The 23,790-nt window shown below is 44.2% G+C and overlaps 1 protein-coding gene across 1 annotated transcript in view; it reads left to right on the forward strand.

Moving 5' to 3' along the window:
* The window catches only part of SLC19A3 (solute carrier family 19 member 3), a 31,712-nt gene extending 10,054 nt beyond the window's left edge, over positions 1–21,658 (forward strand). The window contains exons 2-6 of the mRNA XM_008074229.2: positions 10,325–10,476; positions 13,180–14,008; positions 17,370–17,562; positions 20,002–20,143; positions 21,345–21,658. Of these exons, the coding sequence (XP_008072420.1) occupies positions 10,327–10,476; positions 13,180–14,008; positions 17,370–17,562; positions 20,002–20,143; positions 21,345–21,521 (1,491 nt within the window). The 5' untranslated portion in view covers positions 10,325–10,326 and the 3' untranslated portion in view covers positions 21,522–21,658. The remainder of the gene's footprint in view (positions 1–10,324; positions 10,477–13,179; positions 14,009–17,369; positions 17,563–20,001; positions 20,144–21,344) is intronic.
* The last annotated feature ends 2,132 nt before the right edge of the window (positions 21,659–23,790 follow it).

Consider the following 23,790-nt stretch of genomic DNA (forward strand, 5'->3'; position numbering starts at 1 on the left):
GTTGGAGTCTCACTCTGTCACCCAGACTGGAGTGCAGTGGCCGCTCCCGGCCACCGCAGTCTCGACCTGCTGGGCTCCAGTGATCATTCTGCCTCAGCCTTCCAAGCAGCTGGAACTACAGGCGCACACTACCACGCCCGGATAATTTTTTATTTATTGTAGAGATGAGGTTTCGCCAAGTTGCCCAGGTGGGTCTCGAACCCGCAGGCTCAGGCAATCCACTCACCTCAGCCTCCCAAAGGCGCGGGATTACAGGCTGAGCCACTGAGCCCGGCTTTGATTTATTGTAGAGATGAGGTCTCACCAAGTTGCCCAGACAGGTCTCGAACCCACGGGCTCAGGCAATTCACTCACCTCAGCCTCCCAAGGCACGGGATTATAGGCTGAGCCACCGAGACCGGCTCGTAAGATTTCATTTATTCCTAGTCCTTAACAGTAGGCGAAAGAACTTCATGCTGATAGGAATCAGAAGTGTGGTCAGTTTAGAGGTGGGGGGTGGGGGATGGGAAATGACTGTAAAAGGCATGAGGAAACTTTCTGGGTTGATGAAATTTTCTTGTTCTTTTTCTTTTTTTTTTTTTTTTTTGTCAGGATCTCAGCTTTGTCACTCAGGCAGGAGTACAGTGGCAGGATCACAGCTCGCTGCAGCCTTGACCTTCTGAGCTCAGGCAATCCTTCTGCCTCAGCTTCCTGGGTAGCTAGGACTACATGCTTACCATCACACCCACCTAATATGTGTGTGTGTGTGTGTGTGTGTGTGTGTGTAGAGACAAGGTTTCTGTGTTTCCTAGACTGGTCTCTAACTTCTGGGCTCAAGCAATCCTTCTGCCCCAGCCTCCCAAAGTGCTAGTATTACACACTTGAGCCACCATCCCTGACCAGTTCTTGCTCTTTAATAGTTGCTTATTCTTCACAAATTAAAAATATACTTAGAAATATCTATGGACATAGAATTTTTTTTTTTTTGAGTTGGAGTCTCCCTCTGGAGCCCAGACTGGAGTGCAGCGGCCGCTCCCGGCCACCGCAGCCTTGACCTGCTGGGCTCCGGTGATCCTTCCACCTCAGTCTTCCAAGGAGCTGGAACTACAGGCGCGTGCTACCACACCCGGCTAATTTTTTTATTTATTGTAGAGATGAGGTCTCGCCAAGTTGCCCAGGTGGGTCTCGAACCCGTGGGCTCAGGCAATTCACTCACCTCAGCCTCCCAAGGCGCGGGATTACAGGCTGAGCCACCGAGCCCGACTGGACATAGAATTTTTAGGTTATAGACTTATACAGGCACACAAGCTATGAGTTAGGAAATAAGATGCTGTCCACGTCTGACATTTAGGTAAGGTCCACGTTGGCTTAGGTTCAGTAGGATTATTCAATATATATATGAATTGTTTATGAACACTCGCATGTGCACAGTTATGAAAGGGGTTTAATTCACACAGTTGACTGAGTTAAGGCTAACTGAAGGAAATACAGCTACAGAGCCAGGAAATGGAATTCAACTTTCCTTACAACTCACTCCAAATGGGATCTTAGCAATGAAATAATTTGTTTCTCATTAAAAACGAAAAAAAAGCTTCGTTTTTCTTGTACTACAGAAGTTGGGTGACAAATGAACTTATTGTGCAGTTAATATAAGAAAACGGAGGCTGGACGCAGTGGCTCAAACCTATAATCCCAGCACTTTGGGAGGCCGAGGCTAGAAGATTGCCTGAGCCCGTGGGTTCAAGACTAGCCTGGGCAACATGGTGAGCCTCATCTTTACAATAAATAAAAAAATTAGTTGGGCATGGTCCTGCGCACCTGTAGTTTTGGCTTGGAAGGCTGAGGCAGAAAGATCTCCTGAGCCCAGCAGATTGAGGCTGCAGTGGCCATGAGCGTGCCACTGCACTCCAGCCTGGCTGACAGAGTGAAATTCCAGTTAAAAAAAGAAAAAGAAAACGGAGTTTTGCGGATAATATTGGACATCAAGTAACCATTTAGGATCATTGTTAAGTGTTTTTCTAGGAAAGAAGGTTAAACTGAAGCAAGTTGGGAGAAGACTTAAGGAGGTGGTTAAAAGTGGAAGAAGTCAATAACGTGGTAATCATCGGAATAAGAGAGGAGAGAACACATTGAACTTGAGACACCAAGAAAATTCACTTATGTAAGAGGGTGCATAAGAAAACATTTTCCCACTGGGCGTAGTGGTTCACACCTGTAATCCCAGCACTTTGGGAAGCAGAGGCAAGATGACTACCTGAGCCCATGGGTTCAAGACCAGACTGGACAACGTGACAAGACCTTCTCTCTACAATAAATCAAAAAATTAGCTGGGCATGGTGATGCATGCCTGTAGTTCCAACTGCTTGGAAGGCTAAAGTGGAAGGATCGCCTGAGCCTAGCAGGCAGAGACTGCAGTGGCCATGAGCATGCTACTACTGCACTCCAGTCTGGGCGACAGAGTAAGACTCCAACTCAAAAAAAAAAAAAAGAAAAGAAAAGAAAACATTTTCCCAAGGTAGATAAAAACAAAAATAGTGAGAAAATCCTCCTGCCAAACTTGTTAATAGTCAAAGCACATGTAAATCTTTTTTTTAGCATTCCAAGGAGCTGGAACCACAGGCATGCACTACCACACCCAGCTAATGTTTTGATTTATTGTAGAGACAAGGTGTCACCAAGTTGCCTAGGCTGGTCTCGAACCCATGGGCTCAGGCAATCCTCTCACCTCAGCCTCCCAAAGTGCTGAGATTACAGGCTTGAGCCACCATGCCTGGCCACCAGTAAATCTTAAATTTTGTGGGATATTAAAGCACAAACTTAAGAGCACCTCAAAATGAAATTGAATTAGATATGCTAGTGAGGAAATTGTTATTTTTCAAGTGGTTACAGCACCCCACATACCTCAGAGAAAGGGAGGCATCAGCAAACTGTGTGGCCTTATGTGGAATGTAGAAATAGGCCCAAAACAGAGACTGAAAGAAACTGGAGACCTAACAGTAGAGTACCGAAGGGTTCCTGATGGGTCAGCTATGGCTCTTTCATAAGATAAAAAATTATTTCCCTACACTCAAAAGGAGAAAGGTACACATCAGTTCCAAAGCAGTTCAGCTGTTCACTTCCAATGCAAAGATGTTGGTGGTCTTTGGGGCTCATTCAAGGTCACAGGTGCTGGCTGGGTCATCGTCTCTGTTGTATAACCCTATGGCACCCTGGCTGTTTTCCCCCTGCTGGGTGGGTGGAGCAGGGAGACTGTGACCTGCCTGGGGCCATTAGGGTAGGGAAGAGCACAGAGTCTCAGTGTTCAGAGCTCAGTGTTCATCTCCTCCATTTGCAGTTGCTAGCGAGAGTTCTCCAAAATCTCTCCTGTGCGTCCAGGTCCACCAAGGTAAGCTTTGGTGGGCTCCACGCCTCTGCTAGAAGGGGCAGCTGATGGATTCAGCCTTCAGCCTCGTTACTTCCCGTATGTTCACTGCGTGTTTCAAACCAGGAGCGCCTGACAGGCTGACTTGTTTGGGGAATTTTGTTTTAATTGACGGCTTACACGGTGTTCTTGAACCTTTTTCTTAATGGTGGTGGAGCTTATGAGTAATGAGTGAGGATTACTGCCACAGGAGCAGCTTTTGATAGGATTATCTTCTGATTTGGAAAGCCCAAAAAGAAGGGGAAAGGTTAACATATCCCTTTCAGAAATGTGAACTCGGGGAAATGATGCCAGGTCATGTCCTCAAGATAGAGGGAATGAAACAAAGGGAAGTTTAGAGCACTGCTAGGAGGTGAATTATACGGGGTCAAAATGCAATGATAAATCGGAAAATGACAAAACAATAGTCTGTTCCAGCATGATACTTTTTTGTGAAGGATGTGGTCTTTCCAGATAGCACAAATGTTCTGATGACATACACCAGTGTACTTAGGAGGGACATATGTAGATATTTAGTCCTATATTTCTCCTTCTTTTTTTTTTGAGTCGAAGTCTCATTCTGTCGCTCAGGCTGGAGTGCAGTGGCACGCTTATGGCCACTGCAGCTTCAACCTCCTGGGCTCAGGTGATCCTGCCACCTCAGCCTTCCAAGTAGCTAGAACCACAGGCATGCACCACCACACCCGGCTAATGCTTTGATTTATTGTAGCGACAAGGTCTCACCAAGTTGCCCAGGGGTCTCGAACCCCTGGACTCAGGCAATCCTCTCACCTTGGCCTCCCAAAGTGCTGGGATTACAGGCTTGAGTCACTGCACCTGACATCTTTTTTTTAAATTAAATTTATAAATAGAGATGGGGTCTTGCTATATTGCCAAGAATGGTGTCAAATCCCTGAACTTAAGTGATCTTCCCACGTTATCCTCCCAAAGTGCTGGGGTTGCAGGTGTGAGCCACCACACCTGGCCTCCTCTGCAATTTCTAACCTAGTACTGTGCCCCACAGTCAGTGTATGTACATTGTGACCATATATGTATATTTATATTTTGTTGACCCAAACTTAACCTTGCTCTAGAATGTCCTCTAATGGTTCATCTTTCTTGCATCATTACAAAAAAAATCCTATTTGCAATCAACTAAATTTCTTTGACACCAATCTGAAAAAAATGTTATTCTAAAATAAATTGAAATTGGAATTTTGAGACTATAGCCAGGCTCTGCCAACACAGGATAAGAGAAAAGATTACTGAACTTGGATTTAGAAAATCTGAGTCCAAGTCCAGAATCTTATGTAATGTTATCACCTCTTGCTCTCTGTTTCCTTATCAATAGAGTGAGGACATAACTTTTTCACAGAATAGTCAAAGAAAAAATAGCTTTCCAAGTGTAAACATTATAGGAAGATATTGCATAAGTAATTTAGTTATAGTCACGATGGCAGAAAAGAATAGCATCTCCTCAATGCTAAAAATAAAAGACGATGACCAATAGCTAATGACTTCCAAGCACTAGTGAGACCATTAGCTATAAGCTTCTCAGTGGGAGAGGTAATAATCTTGACAGTACTCACGTTCTGATCCCATTTCACAAATAAGCAACTGGACTGCAAGGCCCCTGTCGATTTGAGGACCTTTCTGGTCTTTAACTGGGAGGTGAAGCGCCCTCAGGAAAACCAGACAGAGCTCGCATTTATTCTCAGCTTGACTGTCATTCTCTATACTGGATTGCCTTCCTTGACTTCTGGACTCTTGCCTATTTCTGCTACTCCTTTCTCTATCTCTCTCCTTCTTCAAGTAGGCTATAGTTGTTGATTTATTCAATTCATTCACATCTTCCTTGAGTGGTTACTATTCTTTTTTTTTTTTTGAGTCAGTCTTACTCTGTCGCCGAGGCTGGAGTGCAGTGGCATGCTCATGGCCACCAGCTTTGACCTGCTGGACTCAGGCTATCCTTCTGCTTCAGCCTTCCAAGTAGCTGGAACTACAGGTGTGCCCCATCATGCCCAGCTAATTTTTGATTTATTGTAGAGACAAGGTCTCACCATATTGCCTAGGCTGGTCTCGAACCCGTGGGCTCTGGCAACCCTCTTGCCTCCACCTCCCAGAATGCTAGAATTACAGGCATGAGCCACCACCCCTGTTTTGGTTTACTGCTTACTATTCTGTGTGCATACATTGTCTTTTTCCTCTTGACCTTCCTAACTAAATCAAGTTGAGCAGCCATATTAGAACTATAAAGAGATGAATAGATAATCTAGGGGGCTTTTAGCAGCTCAGGGGTCATGGGCGTAGTCTTGGGTCTCTGAGATGCATGGAGAAGATGATGGCTTGGAGTTAATAGTGAACAAATCCATGGTCAGCATAAACCGAAAGAACTTTCTAGATATAGAGTCAACAGATGCTACCCCATGAAGACTACTCTTCAGAAGATGATCCGGCATTAGTAACTGCCTATCAAGACAGTCTTTTCTGTAAGACTGTTTGTTGATAACCAAGAAAGCCCCAGCAAACCCAGCAGAATTCCAGGAAGATGAGCAAGCTCATGCTTTCTGGCCTGAGGGAGTAGATGGAGAATAGCCAACCTCAGTTTGCCCTTGGCAAGATGTTCACATAGTCAGCATTGCTCACTTGCTGTAATCCCAGTTCCAAAATCTGATCACCATTGTCTCTAAACTGCTTAATCCAGGGCTTTGTTGATATGAGCAGAAACAGTGCTTACCGTATTTTACTTATGAGAGGAATTATGCAGCAGTTTGGGCCTCCTTTGTGAAAGAATAAGGTATAGCATGATCTTGCAGGTCCTTCCCACCTTCCCTAAGCAAAGCTCTTCCCTTTGGATACCTGGAATTCCACTCAGGTCACTTGCTTTTGGGATGAGCACTCTCTTCCCCTTTCTCTATTCTACTTTCTCTTTCCTTTTTTTTTTTTTTTTTTTTTGAGTTGGAGTCTTGCTCTGTCACCCAGGCTGCTAGAGTGCAGTGGCACGCTCACAGTCACTGCAGCCTTGACCTGCTGGGGTTAGGCGATTCTTCCACCCCAGCCTTCCAAGTAGCTGGAACTACAGACACACGCCACCACGCCTGGCTAGTTTTCATGATCTATTGTAGAGGCAAGGTCTCATCGAGTTGCCCAGGCTGGTCTTCTTTTCTTTTTGTTTTTTTTTTTTGAGTTGGAGTCTCACTCGGTCGCCCAGACTGGAATGCAGTGGCTGCTCCCAGCCACCGCAGCCTGCTGGGTTCTGATGATCCTTCTGCCTCAGGCTTCCGAGTAGCCGGAATTACAGGCATGCGCTACCGCGCCCGGCTGATTTTTTGATGTATTGTAGAGATGAGGTCTCGCTGTGCAGGCGGGTCTCAAACCCGCGGGCTCAGGCAATCCACTCACCTCAGCCTCCCAAAGGCGAGGGATTACAGGCTGAACCACCGGCTGGTCTTCTATTCTACTTTCTGTTAGAGTACGGAGGGTCAGAGTGGGTGGATGGATGGGGAGGGGCGCAGCACGGTGGGAGCCGGTGTGCCAGAGGTGCTCGCTGGTAACTAGAGGTCCGAGTAATGCAAAGATTTACAGCACACAAGGAGGTGAAAGAAGAAAAGATTTATTTAAGAAAGGCTCACTTCCCACAGACAGGAAGTAGGTCTACCCTCTAGATGAGTGTGGCACCCTAGCCCCCGAGCCCTGGCTTAAATCCTTTCCCCTGGAGATGCTGCAATCAGGTAGACGTGACTGCTGTGACTTCCTTGTTGACCACTTGTAGAAGTCTTGGAGACCCGGGGAGGGGGGGTCCTGGTCACCAGGCACCAACTATACAATGGGTTGATACTGGTCATGCTTGAGAAATTTGAGTTTCTAAAAACACAAATTGCAATAGGCCGGTACCGGTCATGCTTAAGGAGTCTGTGTTTCTGAAAAGACAGTCAGCAAAGTTAATCTTTACCTAGAGCATGTATTTCTCCCAGACATAACCTCTACTTTCTCATCATTGTGTTAGGGTTTAGGAACAAGATAAAAAATGGATTTCTCCAGGACATAGCATTATTGTGTCAGGGTTTAAGAACAAGATAAAAAAATGTCTTCCCGCTCTCGGTTCATTCTTTCAAACTTCAATTGCCCCTAGAAGCCTTCTATATGAAGCCATAATCTTTAGAACAAATGTTTATAAAAACATTTTCTTCTCTCACTGTGGAGAGAGGTTGTCATGAGATTAATACCAGCAGCAGAGGGAAATGGGTCACCAGAATAAGGTAGAGGGGAGTGGGTGAAAGGATCCTGTGGGAGTTACAGGAAGCCAGATTCAAGTCTTGACCATGTGGTTTGAAGCCAGTTGTTAGACTTCTTGAATCTTCCATATGCTCTTCTGGGAACCTGGCAAAATATTATTTCATAACTATTAGGAAGATTTAAGGAGATACAGGAAAGGATCATACAATTATCCAGGTGTGAGTGCATGCTTATAGTCCCAGCTAATCAGGAGGCTAAGAAGGAAGGATCTCCTGAGCCCAGGAGATGGAGGCTGCTGTGAGCCATGATTGTGCCACTGCACTCCAGCCTGGGCAACAGGGTAAGGCCCTGATTTAAGAAAAAAAAAAAGTGACCAGGTACAGTGGCTCAAGCCTATCATCCCAGTGCTTTAGAGACCAAGGCTAGAGGATTGATTGCCTGAGCCTGCAGGCTCGAGATCAGCCCAGCCAACATGAGGAGACCTCATCTCTACAATAAATTAAAAAATTAGCAGGGCATGGTAGCGTGCACCTTTAGTTCCGACTACTTGGAAGGCTGAGGCAGAAGGATCCCCGGAGCCCAACAGATGGAGACTGCAGTGACTGGTAGTGTACCACTGCATTCCAGCCTGGGTGATAGAGTAAGACTCCAATTCAAAAAATAAAATAAAATAATAAATAAAATAAGATTTTTCTGTGCACGTTGTAATTCACATGAAAATGCCAGATGTTTTCAAATATGGTCACCATGAAGTCAGGTTTGTTTTTTTTTTTTTCCTGATCCATGACGAATTAGTTCTTCTATTAGGCTTTATACTTAAAGTTTGAATTTCTGTCTTTTATTTTTTCTTTTCTTTTCTTTTTTTATTTGAGTTGGAGTCTCACTCTGTCACCCAGACTGGAGTGCAGTGGCACACTCCCAGCCACCGCAGCCTCGACCTGCTGGGCTCTGGAGATCCTTCCGCCTCAGCCTTCTAAGTAGCTGGAACTACAGGCGTGCACTACCACGCCTGGCTAATATTTTGATTTATTGTAGAGAAGAGGGCTGGCCAAGTTGCCTGGGTGGGTCTCGATCTGCAGGCTCAGGCAACCCACTCCCCTCGGCCTCCCAAAGTGCTGGGATTGCAGGCTGAGCCACCGAGCCTGGCCTGTTTTTTATTTTCTTTATTTTAGAGACCTGTTCTTAGTATGTTGCCCAGGCTGGAATGCAATCCCATTCACAGGTGATCATGGTACATTACTGCCTTGAACTTCTGGGCTCTGGTTATCCTCTTGCCTCAGCCTTCAGAGTAGCTGGGACTACAGGCATGCACTACCACTCCTGACTAAAAGTTGAATTTTAAAAATTTAAGGAAAAGTATGAACTATTACTTAGTTACCTGCTTTCATTGAGTGGTATGAAAATTCAGGCTTACAGAAGTAATGGTTCCAGTCATAGTTTAAAGTGAAATAGTTGGTCTAAAGGAGTAATGTCTTTCATTCCCAACAGTCAACTGGGGGGAAAATGGCAAGTCAGATCCCATTTAATTTCTTTAACTGAAGAATTATGCATTCTCGGGAATATTAAAAATATATTATGGATGTTCTCTGTATCCAGCACAATGCTAGGCGAGGAACAGTCTAATGAAAGACTTAAAAGTGTAAATAAATAAGTGCAATTTGGTGTGCTAAAGGTTTTAGAATCAGTGCAAATTGCAGCAGGCAGATAATAAAAGTTTGAAAACTCAATCTGTGTTTGATTGTGTACTTTACCTGTGTTCAAATACTGTAACTTGCCGGCCACGGTGGCTCACGCCTGTAATCCCAGCACTTTGGGAGGCAGAGGCAAGAGGATTGTTTGAAACTAACCTGGGCAACGTGGTGAGACCTCAACTCTACAATAAATCAAAAAATTAGCCAGGCTTGGTGGCGCATGTCTGTAGTTCCAGCTACTTGGAAGGCTGAGGCAGAAGAATAGTGTGAGCCCAGCAGGTCGAGGCTGAGGTGGCCCTGAGTGTGCCACTGCACTCCAGCCTGGACAACACAGTAAGATTCCAACTTAAAAAAAAAAAAAATACAAATACTGTAAACTACCTACAATATGTACACCAACAATTCACTACCAGTGTTTTACTTTCAAGCATTCGTTGGCTCATTGTATATCATTTATTAGTAGCTACTCACGTGTTTGTGGTGGAGAACAGTAAAAAAGTGTGACTGTCCCCCCAGCCATAGTGAATAGGGAGTTAATTGGCAAAGAAGGGTTTGACTGGCTCACCTAGAAACGTTTGAAAGTAGTTGGTCATCACTCGCTTATCCATTTCAACTGCAGATTAATGAAATATTATTCTTGGATAAAGCATTTTTAAACATTTTTTTTTTGAGTTGGAGTCTCACTCTGTCGCCCAGACTGGAGTGCAGTGGCCACTCCCGGCCACCGCAGCCTCGACCAGCTGGGCTCCAGCGATCCTTCCGCCTCAGCCTTCCAAGTAGCTGGAACTACAGGTGCGCGCTACCACGCCCGGCTAATTTTTTGATTTATTGTAGAGATGAGGGCTCGCCAAGTTGCCCAGGCAGGTCTCGAACCTGCGGGCTCAGGTAATCCATTCACCTCAGCCTCCCAAAGTGCAGGATTACAGGCTGAGCCACCGAGCCCGGCTTAAACATTTTAAATTACATTCTATATGCGAAAAAAAGTCACATAATTTTGGTTTTGTTTTCATTTTATCAGCCATGGATTGTTACAGAACTTCACCAAGCAATTCCTGGATTTATCCTACTGTAATCCTCTGCTTGTTTGGGTTTTTCTCCACAATGAGACCCTCAGAACCATTCCTTGTCCCATATTTATCTGGACCAAATAAAAACCTGTCCAGCACGGAGGTAAGTTAATGGACATACCTACCTTAATGTGGTTTAATTTTGTAGGACATGAACAAGGACAGAGTCAGGACTTCAACTTGAGAAACGACGAACATATTCAGTGAATCCCATTTTCATAGTTTTTGTCACATAACAGAACTGTTCAAATTAATTCCTCTTCACACTTGCAAAAATAGGGAGCATATTTTTGACTTTTTTATTTTTTGAGCCAGGCGTCTCACCTCACCCAGGCAAGAATGCAGTGTCACGATCACGGCTCACAGCTCGCTGCAACTTTGACCTCCTGGGCTGACGAACCTTCTACCTCAGGCTCCTGAGTAACTGGAACTACAGGCACATACCACCACACCTGGCTAAGTTTTTTATTTTTTTGTAGAGACAAGGTCTTGCTATGCTTAAGCTGGTCTCAAACTCATGGGCTCAAGTGCTTCTCCTGCCTCAGCCTCCCAACACATTAGGATTATAGGTGTGAGCCAGTATCACCTAGCATCTTTCCTTTTTTTCTCAGCCTTCCAACACATTAGGATTATAGGTGTGAGCCAGTGTCACCTAACATCTTTCCTTTTTTTCTTTTTCTTTTTCGTTTTTTTGAGTTGGTGTCTCACTCTGTTGCCCAGGCTGGTATGCGGTGGCATGATCACGGCTCACTGCAGCCTTGATCTCCTGGGCTTAGGAGATTCTTCCGCTCCATTTCCCAAGTAGCTGGGACTACAGGTCTGCACCACCATGCCCCACTAATTTTTTGATAGACCTGGTCTAGCTGTGTTGCCTATGCTGGTCTAGAACTCCTGGGCTCAAGAATCCTCCTGCCTTGGCCTCTTTTCTTTCTTTCTTTTTTTTTTTTTTTTGAATTGGAGTCTCACTCTGTCTCTCAGGCTGAGTGCAGTGGCACGCTCACAGCTACCACAGCCTCAACCTGCTGGGCTCAGGTTATCCTTCCGCCTCAGCCTCCCAATTAGCTGGAATTATATAGGCACTTGCCACCACGTCCAGCTAATTTTTTTATTTATTGTAGAGATGAGGTCTTGCCAAGTTGGCCAGGCTAGTCTTTTTTTTGAGTTGGAGTCTCACTCTGTCACCCAGACTGGAGTGCAGTGGCCTCTCCTGGCCATCGCAGCCTCGACCTGCTGGGCTCCGGCAATCCTTCCACCTCAGCCTTCCAAGTAACCTGAACTACAGGCACACGCTATCATGCCCGGCTAATTTTTGATTTATTGTAGAGACGAGGTCTCACCAAGTTGCCTGGGTGAGTCTTGAACCTGCGGGCTCAGGCAATCCACTCACCTCGGCCTCCCAAAGCACTGGAATTACAGGCTGAGCCACCGAGCCTGGCTGCCAGGCTGGTCTTGAACCCATGGGCTCAAGCAATTCTCTCACCTCGGCCTCCCAAAGTGCTGGGATTATAGCTGTGAGCCACCACACCCGACGTACCTTGACCTCTTAAAGTGCTAGGATTGCAAACATGAGCCTCCGCCCAGCCAAATTCCTATGCATTTCTGACTAAATCCATGAGGTAACATATGTTCAATTGAGACTAGACAAATCAGTGGGAGGAAAGGGTTGTGAGTCCACCAAATTTGTCCAGGAAAGAAAAATGCATTATTTGTTTTCATTCTGTAATTCATTAAAGCTCTTCTCTCTCTCTCTCTCTCTCTCTCTCTCTCTCTCTCTCTCTCTCTCTCTCTCTCTCTCTCTCTCTTTTAGTATGTGTCTCACTCTGTCGCCCAGGCTAGAGTGCAATGGCACGTTCACAGCCACTGCGGCCTTGACCTGCTGGGCTCAGGTGATCCTTCTGACTCAGCCTTCCGAATAGCTGGAACCACAGGCATACACCACCACACTGGGCTAACTTTTTGATTTATTGTAGAGTCAAGGTCTCAAATTGCCCAGCGTGGTCTCAAACTCCTGGACTCAGGCAACCCTCTAGCCTCCGCCTCCCAAAGTACTGGAATTACAGGCACGAGCCACCAAACCTGGCAGAGTTATTTACTCTTTTCCCATTTTCACATCTTTGAAAACTTTGAAAGAGCTAAAAATTTTGACAAAGTGATGGCTCAAATGAAGATAAAGGTTGTCAAATTCTTTTAATAGTGCAACCTCTTTATCCAATGGTATGAATCTATGGGAAAAAAAGGAAGATTTTTTGTTTTTTTTTTAGAGAAAAATTCTCACCCTGTTGCCCGAACTGGAGTGCAGTGGCATGCCCATGGTCAGGCGATCCTTCTGCCTTAGCCCTCCAGGTAGCTGGAACCACAGGCACACACTACCACGCCCAGCTAATATTTTGATTTATTGTAGAGATGAGATCTTGCCAAGTTACTCAGGCTGGTCTCGAACCCCTGGGCTCAGGCAATCCTCTCGCCTCGACCTCCCAAAGTTCTGGGATTACAGGTTTGAGCCACCATGCCCGGCCTCTAGTTTTTAACTAATACTCAACTAAAGATATTATTTAAACTTCACATATAGTTGAAATTGCATATTATTTCTTCTACTGAGGTACACCTAAGTATACTAATGAATTGGATTTTTACCAATGAGGAAGGGGCCTATCTTTTCTTGGTGATTTCCTCGAAAACCAGTTTTCTGATTATGTTTTTTCATCATATGAAGAATACCAACTGGACACAGAATTTGAGGTAAAATCCACATGTGCCTTAGTGATGTATTAGTGTTTCATGGTCACACTTCTTGTCCATTTCGCAGATCACAAATGAGATCCTTCCCGTTTGGACCTATTCTTACCTTGTGCTGCTGCTCCCAGTGTTCATCCTCACTGATTACGTTCGCTACAAGCCAGTCCTCATCTTACAAGGGATTAGCTTCATCATTACCTGGCTGCTGCTGTTGTTTGGCCAAGGAGTGAAAGCCATGCAGGCTGTGGAGTTCTTCTTCGGGATCGTCACCGCCACCGAGGTGGCCTACTATGCCTACATTTACAGCGTGGTCAGCCCCGAGCACTACCAGAGAGTGAGTGGCTACTGTCGGAGCATCACACTGGTGGCCTACACGGCGGGCTCCGTGCTGGCCCAACTCCTTGTGTCCCTGGCCAAGCTGTCGTACTTTTACCTCAACGTCATAACCATGGTCTCTGTCTCCATGGCCTGCCTTTTCTCATTTTTTCTGCCGATGCCCCAGAAAAGCATGTTTTTTCATGCAAAACGTAGCAAAGAAGTAAAGAAGTCACTAAGCATGAGCACAGTGTTAGAGGAACCTTATGAAAGAGAAGCACCAGGCTGTGAAGAGGAGAAACCCACTTCGGAAAAACCCTCTGCTTCAGGGAACTTGAATGATGGCCAGCTGAGCAGCCCAAAACTGGAAAACATGACTTTGAAAGTGTTTGCACAGTGGTTCCAAGATTTGAAGGAGTGCTACCGTTCAAAGCATCTTTTTTACTGGTCCCTGTGGTGGGCTTTTTCTACAGCAGGTTTTCACCAGGTTTTGAACTATGTTCAAATCCTGTGGGATTATAAGGCACCATCTCAAGATTCTTCCATCTATAATGGGGCAGTAGAAGCTATTGCAACATTTGGAGGTAAATAAATGTTGCTTTCTCTTCCTTTGATGGACTACCCCGTTAAGTCCAAGTCTCGAGAATGAAAGGCACTGGGAAAGCAAAGAGTACCGTGTTGTTAATGTGTTACAGTTAATAAATCAGGAACTTGGGACTTACCCCAAACAATTAAATTCTAGTTGAATCCCTAAGCTTCCATTTCATGATCAGGACATGTATTGATAATGTGTCCTGTCCATTCAAGATTGGTTTTTCTGTTTTTCTTTTTGTACAGGAGTCTCACTCCGTCACCCAGGCTGGAATGCAGTGGCACACTCACAGCCACTACACCACCGACCTCCTGGGCTCAGGCCATCCTTCTGCCTCAGCCTACCAAGTAGCTGGAACTACAGGCGTGCACCACCATGCCAGGCTAATTTTTTTGATTTATTGTAGAAACAAGGTCTCACCAAGTTGCTCAGGCTGGTCTTGAACCCCTGGGCTTAGGCAGTCTTCTCACCTTTGCCCCCCAAAGTGCTGGGATTACAGGCATGAGTCACCGTGCCCAGCCAGTTTGTATTATTTCATAAAGTAAGTTAAGGCTTCTGTATTCTCACTGAAAGAGCCTTGATAATAAAGGATTTGATCTAGCTAGCACTCACTTTTAATAATCCTAAGTTATACACCAACAATTTTCAAAAGTAGCTTTCTTATGAGATTTAAATGAGGGGTGAAAGAGACATGAGAATCAAGATTCTAATATCAGAGGGAAATCTATCTTTGAAGCTTAACTCTACAATAAATATTTATATCCTAGTAAATGGAGCTTAAACGTCAAATGAAACTTTGAAGATATTTTCTAGGAAGTGGTACTTTTCCACATCCTCATTTACAGAAAGTTCCAGAGAACACATGTGGCCTTCATTTTATTATTGTCTTCCCTTTTTTTTTTTTTTTTTTTGAGTTGGAGTCTCACTCTGTCACCCAGACTGGAGTGCAGTGGCCACTCCCGGCCACCGCAGCCTCGACCTGCTGGGCTCCGGCGATCCTTCCGCCTCAGCCTTCCGAGTAGCTGGAATTACAGGTATGCGCTACCACGCCCGGCTGATTTTTTGATTTATTGTAGAGATGAGGTCTCGCTGCCCAGGTGGGTCTCGAACCTGCGAGCTCAGGCAATCCACTCACCTCAGCCTCCCAAAGGCGCGGGATTACAGGCTGAGCCACCGAGCCCGGCTTTTGTCTTACTTTTATGAGTTGCTTTTTTTTGAGTCAAAATCTCACTCTACTGGAGTGCAATGGCATACTCATGGCCACTGCAGCCTTCACCTGCTGGGTTCAGTTGATCCTTCTGCCTCAGCCTTCCAAGTAGCTGGAACTACAGGCACGTGTCACCACGCCTGGCTAATTTTTTGATTTATTGTAGAGACGAGGTCTCACCAATTTGCCCGGGCTGATCTCAAACCCCAGGGCTCAGGCAATCCTCTTGTCTCAGCATCCCAAAGCACTGGGATTTCAGGCTTGAGCCATTGCCCCTGGCTAGGAGTTTGTTTTTTGTTTTTTGTTTTTTTAACTTCTGAAAACCAGGAATGCACTAGAATTTAGTCACTGAAATTATTGCTTCTGCATTCCAAATTCATGAGGGAAAAATCATTTATTTTTCTTTGTAGTCATGGTTCTCGCCTAGATCACGTGTGGGAAAGTTAATTAATCAAATGTCAGTACAATAATCTGAAACCTAAATTTCTTTTACTTTGTTAAAGAGAACCACAGTTACCAACCCCAATTATTGTCAATCATTCAGCCTTTAAACTCTAAGCCAATATAGGTCTTTTCACCCAAAGCCTCAAGAAAATTATGTCAGATCTTGAGGACATTAGAAATAACATTACGATTAGTAAAGAATAATAATCAAACTAAAACTGACTACTCAATCCAATAAATTTGGTACTTATCACTGAAAAAAAGACATATTAAAATTTTAATAGTGAGACCTCATTTCTACAATAAATCAAAAAATTAGCCGGGTGTGGTGATACACGCCTATAGGTAGTCCCAGCTACTTAGAAGGCTGAGGTGGAAGGATTGCCTGAACCCAGCAGGTTGAAGCTGCGGTGGCCATGAGCATGCTACTGCACTCCAACCTGGGCGACACAGTGAGACTCTGACTCAAAAATAAAATTTAAGAGCCGGGCTCGGTGGCTCAGCCTGTAATCCCGCACCTTTGGGAGGCTGAGGTGAGTGAATTGCATGAGCCCGCGGGTTCGAGACCCGTCTAGGCAACTTGGCAAGACCTCATCTCTACAATAAAATCAAAAAAATTAGCCGGGTGTGGTAGCGCGCCCCTGTAGTTCCAGCTACTTGGAAGGCTGAGGCGGAAGGATCGCCGGAGCCCAGCAGGTCGAGGCTGCGGTGGCCGGGAACGGCCACTGCACTCCAGTCTGGGTGACAGAGCGAGACTCCAACTCAAAAAATAAATAAATAAATAAACAAAAATAAAATTTAGGGCAGGTGCCAAAGCACATGCCTGTAATCCCAGCACTTTGGGAAGCTGAGGCGGGAGGATTCCTTAAGCCCAGGAGTTTGAGACCAGCCCAGGTAACATGGCAAGACCTCACCTCTATGGAAAATCAAAAAATTATCCAAGTGTGGTAGTATGTGCCTGTAGTCCCAGCTACTTGGGAGACTGAGGAAGGAGGATGATCTGGGCCCAGAAGGTCAAGACTGCTATGAGCCATGAATGTACCACTGTACTCTGCCTTGGATGACAAAATGAGACCCTGACTAAAAAAAAAAAAAAAAAAAAAAAAAAATTGTAAAGGAAAGACAAATAGAGGAGCCAGAGCACCCATTTCATCCTTTTCAATCCCTACAGGTTGTATTAAATGACTGGGTTCATGTATCATTTGTCCCACACAACTGTGGTTGGGAACTTTATAGAACCTGATGTGTAGTTGATGCTAATTAAAAGGGTCAACTAAGTGACTGAAAGAATATAAGTGAATAGAGAAACCCGAAAAAAACACAGTATAGAAAAGGATGAATTCATATTTAGGTGAATCACACAACTTTTGTGAAAGCGATATATTCCACTTTTAGAATTCGCCAAGACCTGAAGTTTTTTTTTGTTTTGTTTTGGGTTTTTTGTTTGTTTGTTTTTGAGTTGGAGTCTCACTCTTGCACCCAGGCCGGAGTACATTTATTGTTGGGGGGGGTCTCACCAAGTTACCCAGGCTGGTCTCGAGCCCGTGGGCTCAGGCAATCCTCTCACCTCAGCATCCCAAAGTGCTGGGATCATAGGCGTGAGCCACTGCGCCTGGCCTAAGACCTGAGGTTTTAAGAGTATGTTGATATTTCCTGCATGCAAAGTCAGAATGCTTGATCATCCTCAATGTTTCTTTTTCAGGGGCTGTGGCTGCCTTTGCTGTGGGTTATGTGAAAGTCAACTGGGATCTTCTGGGAGAACTGGCTCTGGGCATCTTCTCAGTTGTCAGTGCAGGCTCTCTGTTACTCATGCATTACATGACCAACATCTGGGCGTGCTATGCTGGCTACTTGATATTCAAGTCCAACTACATGCTGCTTATAACCATAGCAGTGTAAGTATCCCCAACCATTTCTTTCCACTCCTAAGACTGACCTATCTTCCTCTTTTCTGTATTCCTGATATTTTTCTGAGAACTTTAGGAGTATTTTAATTGCAGATTAAATGTTGACTACTTCATATTAAGTTAGTTACAACTAAGTCACCTTTTTTTTTTTTTGAGTCGGTCTCACTCTGTCACCCATGCTGCAGCAGCGTGATCACAGCTACCACAGTCTCGACCTGGGGAATTCAGGTGGTCCTTCTATTTCAGCTTTCCAAGTAGCTGGAGCCACAGGCGCACACCACCACATCCAACTAATTTTTTTATTTATTATAATTGCCCAGACTGGTTGCCCAGGCTGGTCTCAAACCCCTGGGCTCAGGCAGTCCTCTTGCCTCCCCCTCCCAAAGTGCTGGGAGTACAGATATGAACCACCCAGCCCTGCCAAATCATCTTTTCATATAAAGATTTGCTCTCTGAATATTGCTAAGATTGATAATGAAGGAAATAAAGCTGAAATTGTGTAAGCCAAAAGCAGTGATACAGTGTCAGGTTTTGATTTTTTTTCCAGCAACTTGCTGTGATAAAGTGCAATGTGATGTGATTTTTTTTTAAACAAAGTCAGACTTTTTATTTTATTTTATTTTATCATTTTTTTAGTCAGGGTCTCACTCTGTCACCCAGACTGGAGTGCAGTGGCACAATCATGGCTCACCACAGCCTGGAACTCGTGGTTCTCTACCTCCTGAGTAGCTGGGACTACAGACACACCCCACACCCTGCTAATTTTTTGATTTTTTTTGTAGAGATGAATTCTGACTATGTTGCCCAGACTGATCTCAAACTCCTGCACTCAAACAATGATCCCACCTCGGCCTCCCAAAGTACTGGAATTAAAGCCATGAGCCATCACACCCAGCCAGGGATCTGATTTTCTTTTTCTTTTTTTTTTTGAGTCGAAAGAGTCTCATTGTGTCGCCTAGGCTGGAGGACAGTGGCACGCTCACAGCCACTGCAGCCTCAACTTGCTGGGCTCAGTTGATCCTTCTATCTCAGCCTTCCAAATAGCTGGAACTACAGGCACGTGCCACCATGCCCAGCTAATTTTTTGATTTATTGTAGAGATGAGATTTCGCCAAGTTGCCCAGGCTTGTCTTGAATCCATGGGCTCAGGCAGTCCTCTCACCTTGACCTCCCAAAGTGCTGGGATTATAGGTGTAAGCCATCACGCCCGGCCTAAGAGATATGATTTTCAAGGACTAGGTTTAGATTTCATTCCTAATTTCATTTGCTTGCTTAAGTGATTCTAGGCCCATACTTCTTTTTTTGACAAATATTCTCAGGAAAGGTCTAAAAAGTTAGATACTGGAAAGAAGATGCAAAGATTACAAGGAACCTTTAGCTACACTCAAAACCAAGTAGTTTTTTATCATTTTCTAAAAATAATTTATGAGATTTAGAGTTTTCTATAATCTTTCCATCTACTTTTATCAGAGATCTATTTTAGAAAAATGATTTAAAACTCTTTGGGGCCGGCACGGTGGCTCAACTTGAAATCCCAGCACTTTGGGAGAGCAAGGTGAGAGGATTACCTGAGCCCAGGGGTTCAAGACCAGCCTGGGCAACTTGGTGAGACCTCATCTCTACAATAAATCACAAAAACTAGCTGGGCATGGTGGCGTGCATCTGTAGTTCCAGCTATTTGGAAGACTGAGGAGGAAAGATCACCTAAGCCCAGTAGGTCAAGGCTGCAGTGGCCGTGAGCATGCCATTGCATTCCAGCCTGAGGGACAAAGAGTGAGACTTCAACTCAAAAAAAAAAAAAAAAAGACATTTGGTTCCATATAAGAACAGCTAAAGCTTACCACAGGAAATGTGCTTTGCTGTTAACCAAAAGGGATGAGGAACTTTTGAATTTCAAAAAGCGGAGACAAAGCTTTAACAAGTTTTGTTTTTGATTGGTGACAAAACACAGAAATACGAGCATCCTGGGAAAAGATCATGAGTCAACGGGAAAAGATAGAATTATTTGGCAAGTTCTTTTTTTCATTGAAATGTCTCAGTTTAATGAATCAGAATCGTGTGTTTTTGTTTGTTTTTGAGTCAGAGTCTCACTCTGTCACCCAGGGTGGAGTGCAGTGGCATGCTCACAGCCACCACAGCCTTGACCTGCTGGGCTCCAGCGATTCTTCCGCCTCAGCCTTCCAAGTGGCTGGAGCCACAGGTGCATGCCACCACACCTGGCTAATTTTTTATTTATTGTAGAGAGGGGTGTCTCACCAAGTTGCCCAGGCTGGTCTTGAACCCCTGAGCTCAGGCAACCCTTTCGCCTTTGCCTCCCAATGTGCTGAAATTGCAGGCGTGAGCCACCATGCCCAGACTGCATTTACCTTTTAAAGATAAGAATCCCATGCATGTATGGATAAAATGCTTATTTGAGATTTATGGCAGATTTCAGATTGCAGTTAACCTGAGTGTAGAACGCTATGCCTTGGTGTTTGGAATCAACACGTTCATCGCCTTGGTGATTCAGACCATCATGACTGTGATTGTAGTAGATCAGAGAGGTCTTAACCTGCCAATCAGCATTCAGGTAAGCTACAGTACTTCTGTTTTCCTACCAATGTGGTTGGTGGGAACACAGGATAACTCGGTAACCTCAAAGGTTTCTCAGCCTTGCAAGTATCAATACAAAAATTTCTCCAAGTCCTTGGTTAGGCAAATTTTAAAATACACAGTTCCTTAATTATCACATAATAATGCACCAAGCTGCTTTTGAACAATAATTGCAACTATATCAACATTGACCTGGATAAGGTAGGTAAAAAGTAACCTCTGTGTCTTTAAAATTTATTCTTGACTAGGTGCAGTGGCTCACAACTGTAATCCCAGCACTTTGAGACACCAGGGCAGGAGGATTACTTGATCCCAGGAGTTTGAGACCAGCCTAGGCAACATAAAGCCCTGGTCTACAAAAAATTTAGAAAAAAATCAGCCAGGTGTATTGTTGTACACCTGTAGTACCAGCTACTTAGGAGGCTGAGGCAGGAGGATCACCCGAGCCCAGGAAGTTGAGGCTGCAGTGAACCATAATCCTGCCACTACACTCCAGCTTGGGTGATGGAGTGAGACCCCGACTCAAAAAAATTTTTTAAATTATTCTTGAAGACATCACATATCAAATTGTATCAGCCTCCAGACACAGACACATAGACAGATTAATGGATTTTAGTGTTTTTTCCATGTTGATAGCTAGGATTTGAACCTAAGCAATATGCCCTAAAACTAAGACTCTTCATCTTTGCATTGCTTCCATTTTCTTTTTTCTTTCTTTCTTTTTTTTTGAATTGGAGTCTCAACTCTGTCACCCAGGCTGGAATGCAGTGGCACACTCACGGCCACTGCAGCCTCGACCTGCTGGGCTCAGGTGATCCTTCCGCCTCAGCCTTCTGAGTATCTGAAACCACATCCACATACCACCACACCAGGCTAATTGCTTGAGGTCTCACCATGTTGCTCAGGCTGGTCTCAAACCCCTGAGCTCAGGAAATCCTCTCTCCTCCACCTCCCAAAGTGCTGGGATTACAAACGTGAGCTACCGTGCCCAACTCGCTTCCATTTTCATACTTTATTCTTTCTTGATAGAAGAGAGCATAGTTCAACCTAAATAACCCATATTAAGAGCCTGGGTCTCAGTTACCCCATAATCCAAGCCAACCAATGGTATTATTATGTATTATCATTGACATAGATGGTCAAATTTTACATGTGGCTAATTATTTGTTTTTCTCCAGTTTTTAGTCTATGGGAGTTATTTTGCAGTCATTGCTGGAATTTTTTTAATGAGAAGCATATACATTATCTATTCAGCCAAATACCGAAAGGAAGTACAAATCCCTGCTCCAAGTCAGAATCCAGATGTCCCACACCCAGAGGAACCAAGTATTGTCATCATGTGTACAAAGCTCTAACCTCTTGGCATCAACTGCTGTGGTGGCTTCCTAAGTCATTCCATGAAAACACAGGATTTTGAAATGGATGGCATATGTTTTGCCATAAATTGACCTGCTTACAAGTCCGGATTCCAATGAACCTTTCAAAATCACAATGAAATCTCCATTTTAGACCAGTTATCTATGTGCACAACTGAGCTGAATGTAATGAAAAGGACCCATGATCACAATTAAACATCCTATGTTGGGGATCCCTATGAATAGCAGTGACTGGAACATTCTGGTTTTGACCACATGCAAGGAATTGTACCATGAGAAAACTCCAGCCAACCTGGAGTTGATGTTCTCCGTTTGCGAGGAGAAATACTAACTGAACTGACCATGTTGCTTGGCTTACTTGTTTGATCTTACTGAAACAGACAACACATGGGACGTTTTTGCCACACGAGCCATTTTTTCTTCCTCTTCCAATAAGTGTTATTTCTGCTTAGGTTACAGTTCTTTGAGAGAATTACAAGGTTTGGTCCCATTTCTAAGGGCTTTCTTCAACACTGATAGCAGTATTATTCACATGCTATGACTTGATAGTGTCACCATTTAAGTTTTTTCATGAATATTTCTCATTTTGTGCTCTAAGCTTTGTTGTTGAAACTCTACCTCAGGAAAAGTTTCAGATGCCCCTGAGTATCTGCAGACTGACACATCATTTCCCAGGTAGGTTTTCATGTATTGATGTAACATGGGTTTAAAATAGGAAAAATCAAAGGATTTTCCAGAGGTTTCTAAAGTATTTCTGTTTTTTCTGTTTGTTTGTTTGGTTGGTTGGTTGGTTTTTTGGAGTCGGAATCTCACTCTGTCACCCAGGCTGGAGTGGAGTGGCACATTCACGGCCACTGCAGCCTCAACCTGCTGGGCTCAGGCTATCCTTCCACTTCAGGCTTCCAAATAGCTGGAACTACAGATGCATGCCACCATGCCCAGCTAATTTTTTGATTTATTGTAGAGGTAAGGTCTTGCCAAGTTGCCCAGGCTGGTCTCGAACCCCTGAGCTCAGGCAATCCTCTCACCTCAGCCTCCCAAAGTGCTGGGATTATAGGTGTGAACCACTGCGCCTGGCCTTCTAGAAGTATTTGTAAATAAGAAAACATTGACAGGGGAAGAAGTATCTCACCAAGTTGCCCAGGCTGGTCTCGAACCCATGGGCTCAGGCAATCCTCTCACCCCAGCCTCCCAAAGTGCTGGGATTATAGACATGAGCCAACGCTCCCAGCTAAAATGTCAATTTTTAAAGAGTCTTTTTAATTTCTCAATAAATTCTGCTCAAAGTTATCTGAACATGTCTGTCAGAAACTTCAATAGAGGATACATTGAGCAATCTGACACTGAGAATAAAGAATGCTGATTCAAAAATTTTATTTCAAGTATACTTTTCTGCAAGTCCCAAAATTCATTCACTGGGCTGAAAATAAAATGTAGTTCAAAAGCCAAAACACTCAGTGGAGATGATACTCATATTAAAAACAAGGAAAGAATGACCGTTATTATTTTTCTTTAGTTTATTGTACTGGAGGTGTTATCACAACTAGACAAGCAAAAAAAAAAGTAAAAATTAGGAGAAGGCAAAACAATCACTATTCCAGAGGCTAGACGTATACACTCAAGAGCCTCAACTAAAAACTGAGTGTGGGACCAGGCATGGTGGCTCACATCTGTAATCCCTTCGAGAGGCCAAGGCAGAAGGATAACTTGAGGCCAGAAGTTTAAGACCAGCCTGGGCAACATAGACCTCATATCTACATGCATAAAAATAACACCTGAGTGTGAAAGCAAGCATATAGAAATTGACAGCATTTGTAATATACGATAAACATTTAGGAAATATGAGGGGGAAAGATCCCATTTGTAATGAAGCAAAAAAGATAAAGTACCTAAATCAATAAATTAGCTGGGCATGGTAGTGCTTGCCTATAGTTCCAGATACTTAGAAGGCTGAGGCAGAAGGATCGCCCGAGCCCAGCAGTGGCTGTGAGCCTGCCACTGTACTCCCTAAGTACTGTACTCACTGTACTCTTTGTACTTCGTGAGCCTGGGCGACAGAGTGAGATTCTAACTAAAAAAAAAAAGACACATTTGTTCTTTCAGAACTAATAATGATTCTAAATTTATTTTTTAAATTAATGAAGAAAAACCAAGAAAGTGTTCTTTTATTTTTATTTTTTACTTTTTATTTGTTTGGTTTTTTTTGAGTTGGAGTCTCACTCTGTTGCCCAGACTGGAGTGCAGTGGC

This window comes from Carlito syrichta, unplaced genomic scaffold (assembly GCF_000164805.1).
Source record: "Carlito syrichta isolate Samal-C Ts95f unplaced genomic scaffold, Tarsius_syrichta-2.0.1 Scaffold316380, whole genome shotgun sequence".
NCBI lineage: Eukaryota > Metazoa > Chordata > Mammalia > Primates > Tarsiidae > Carlito > Carlito syrichta.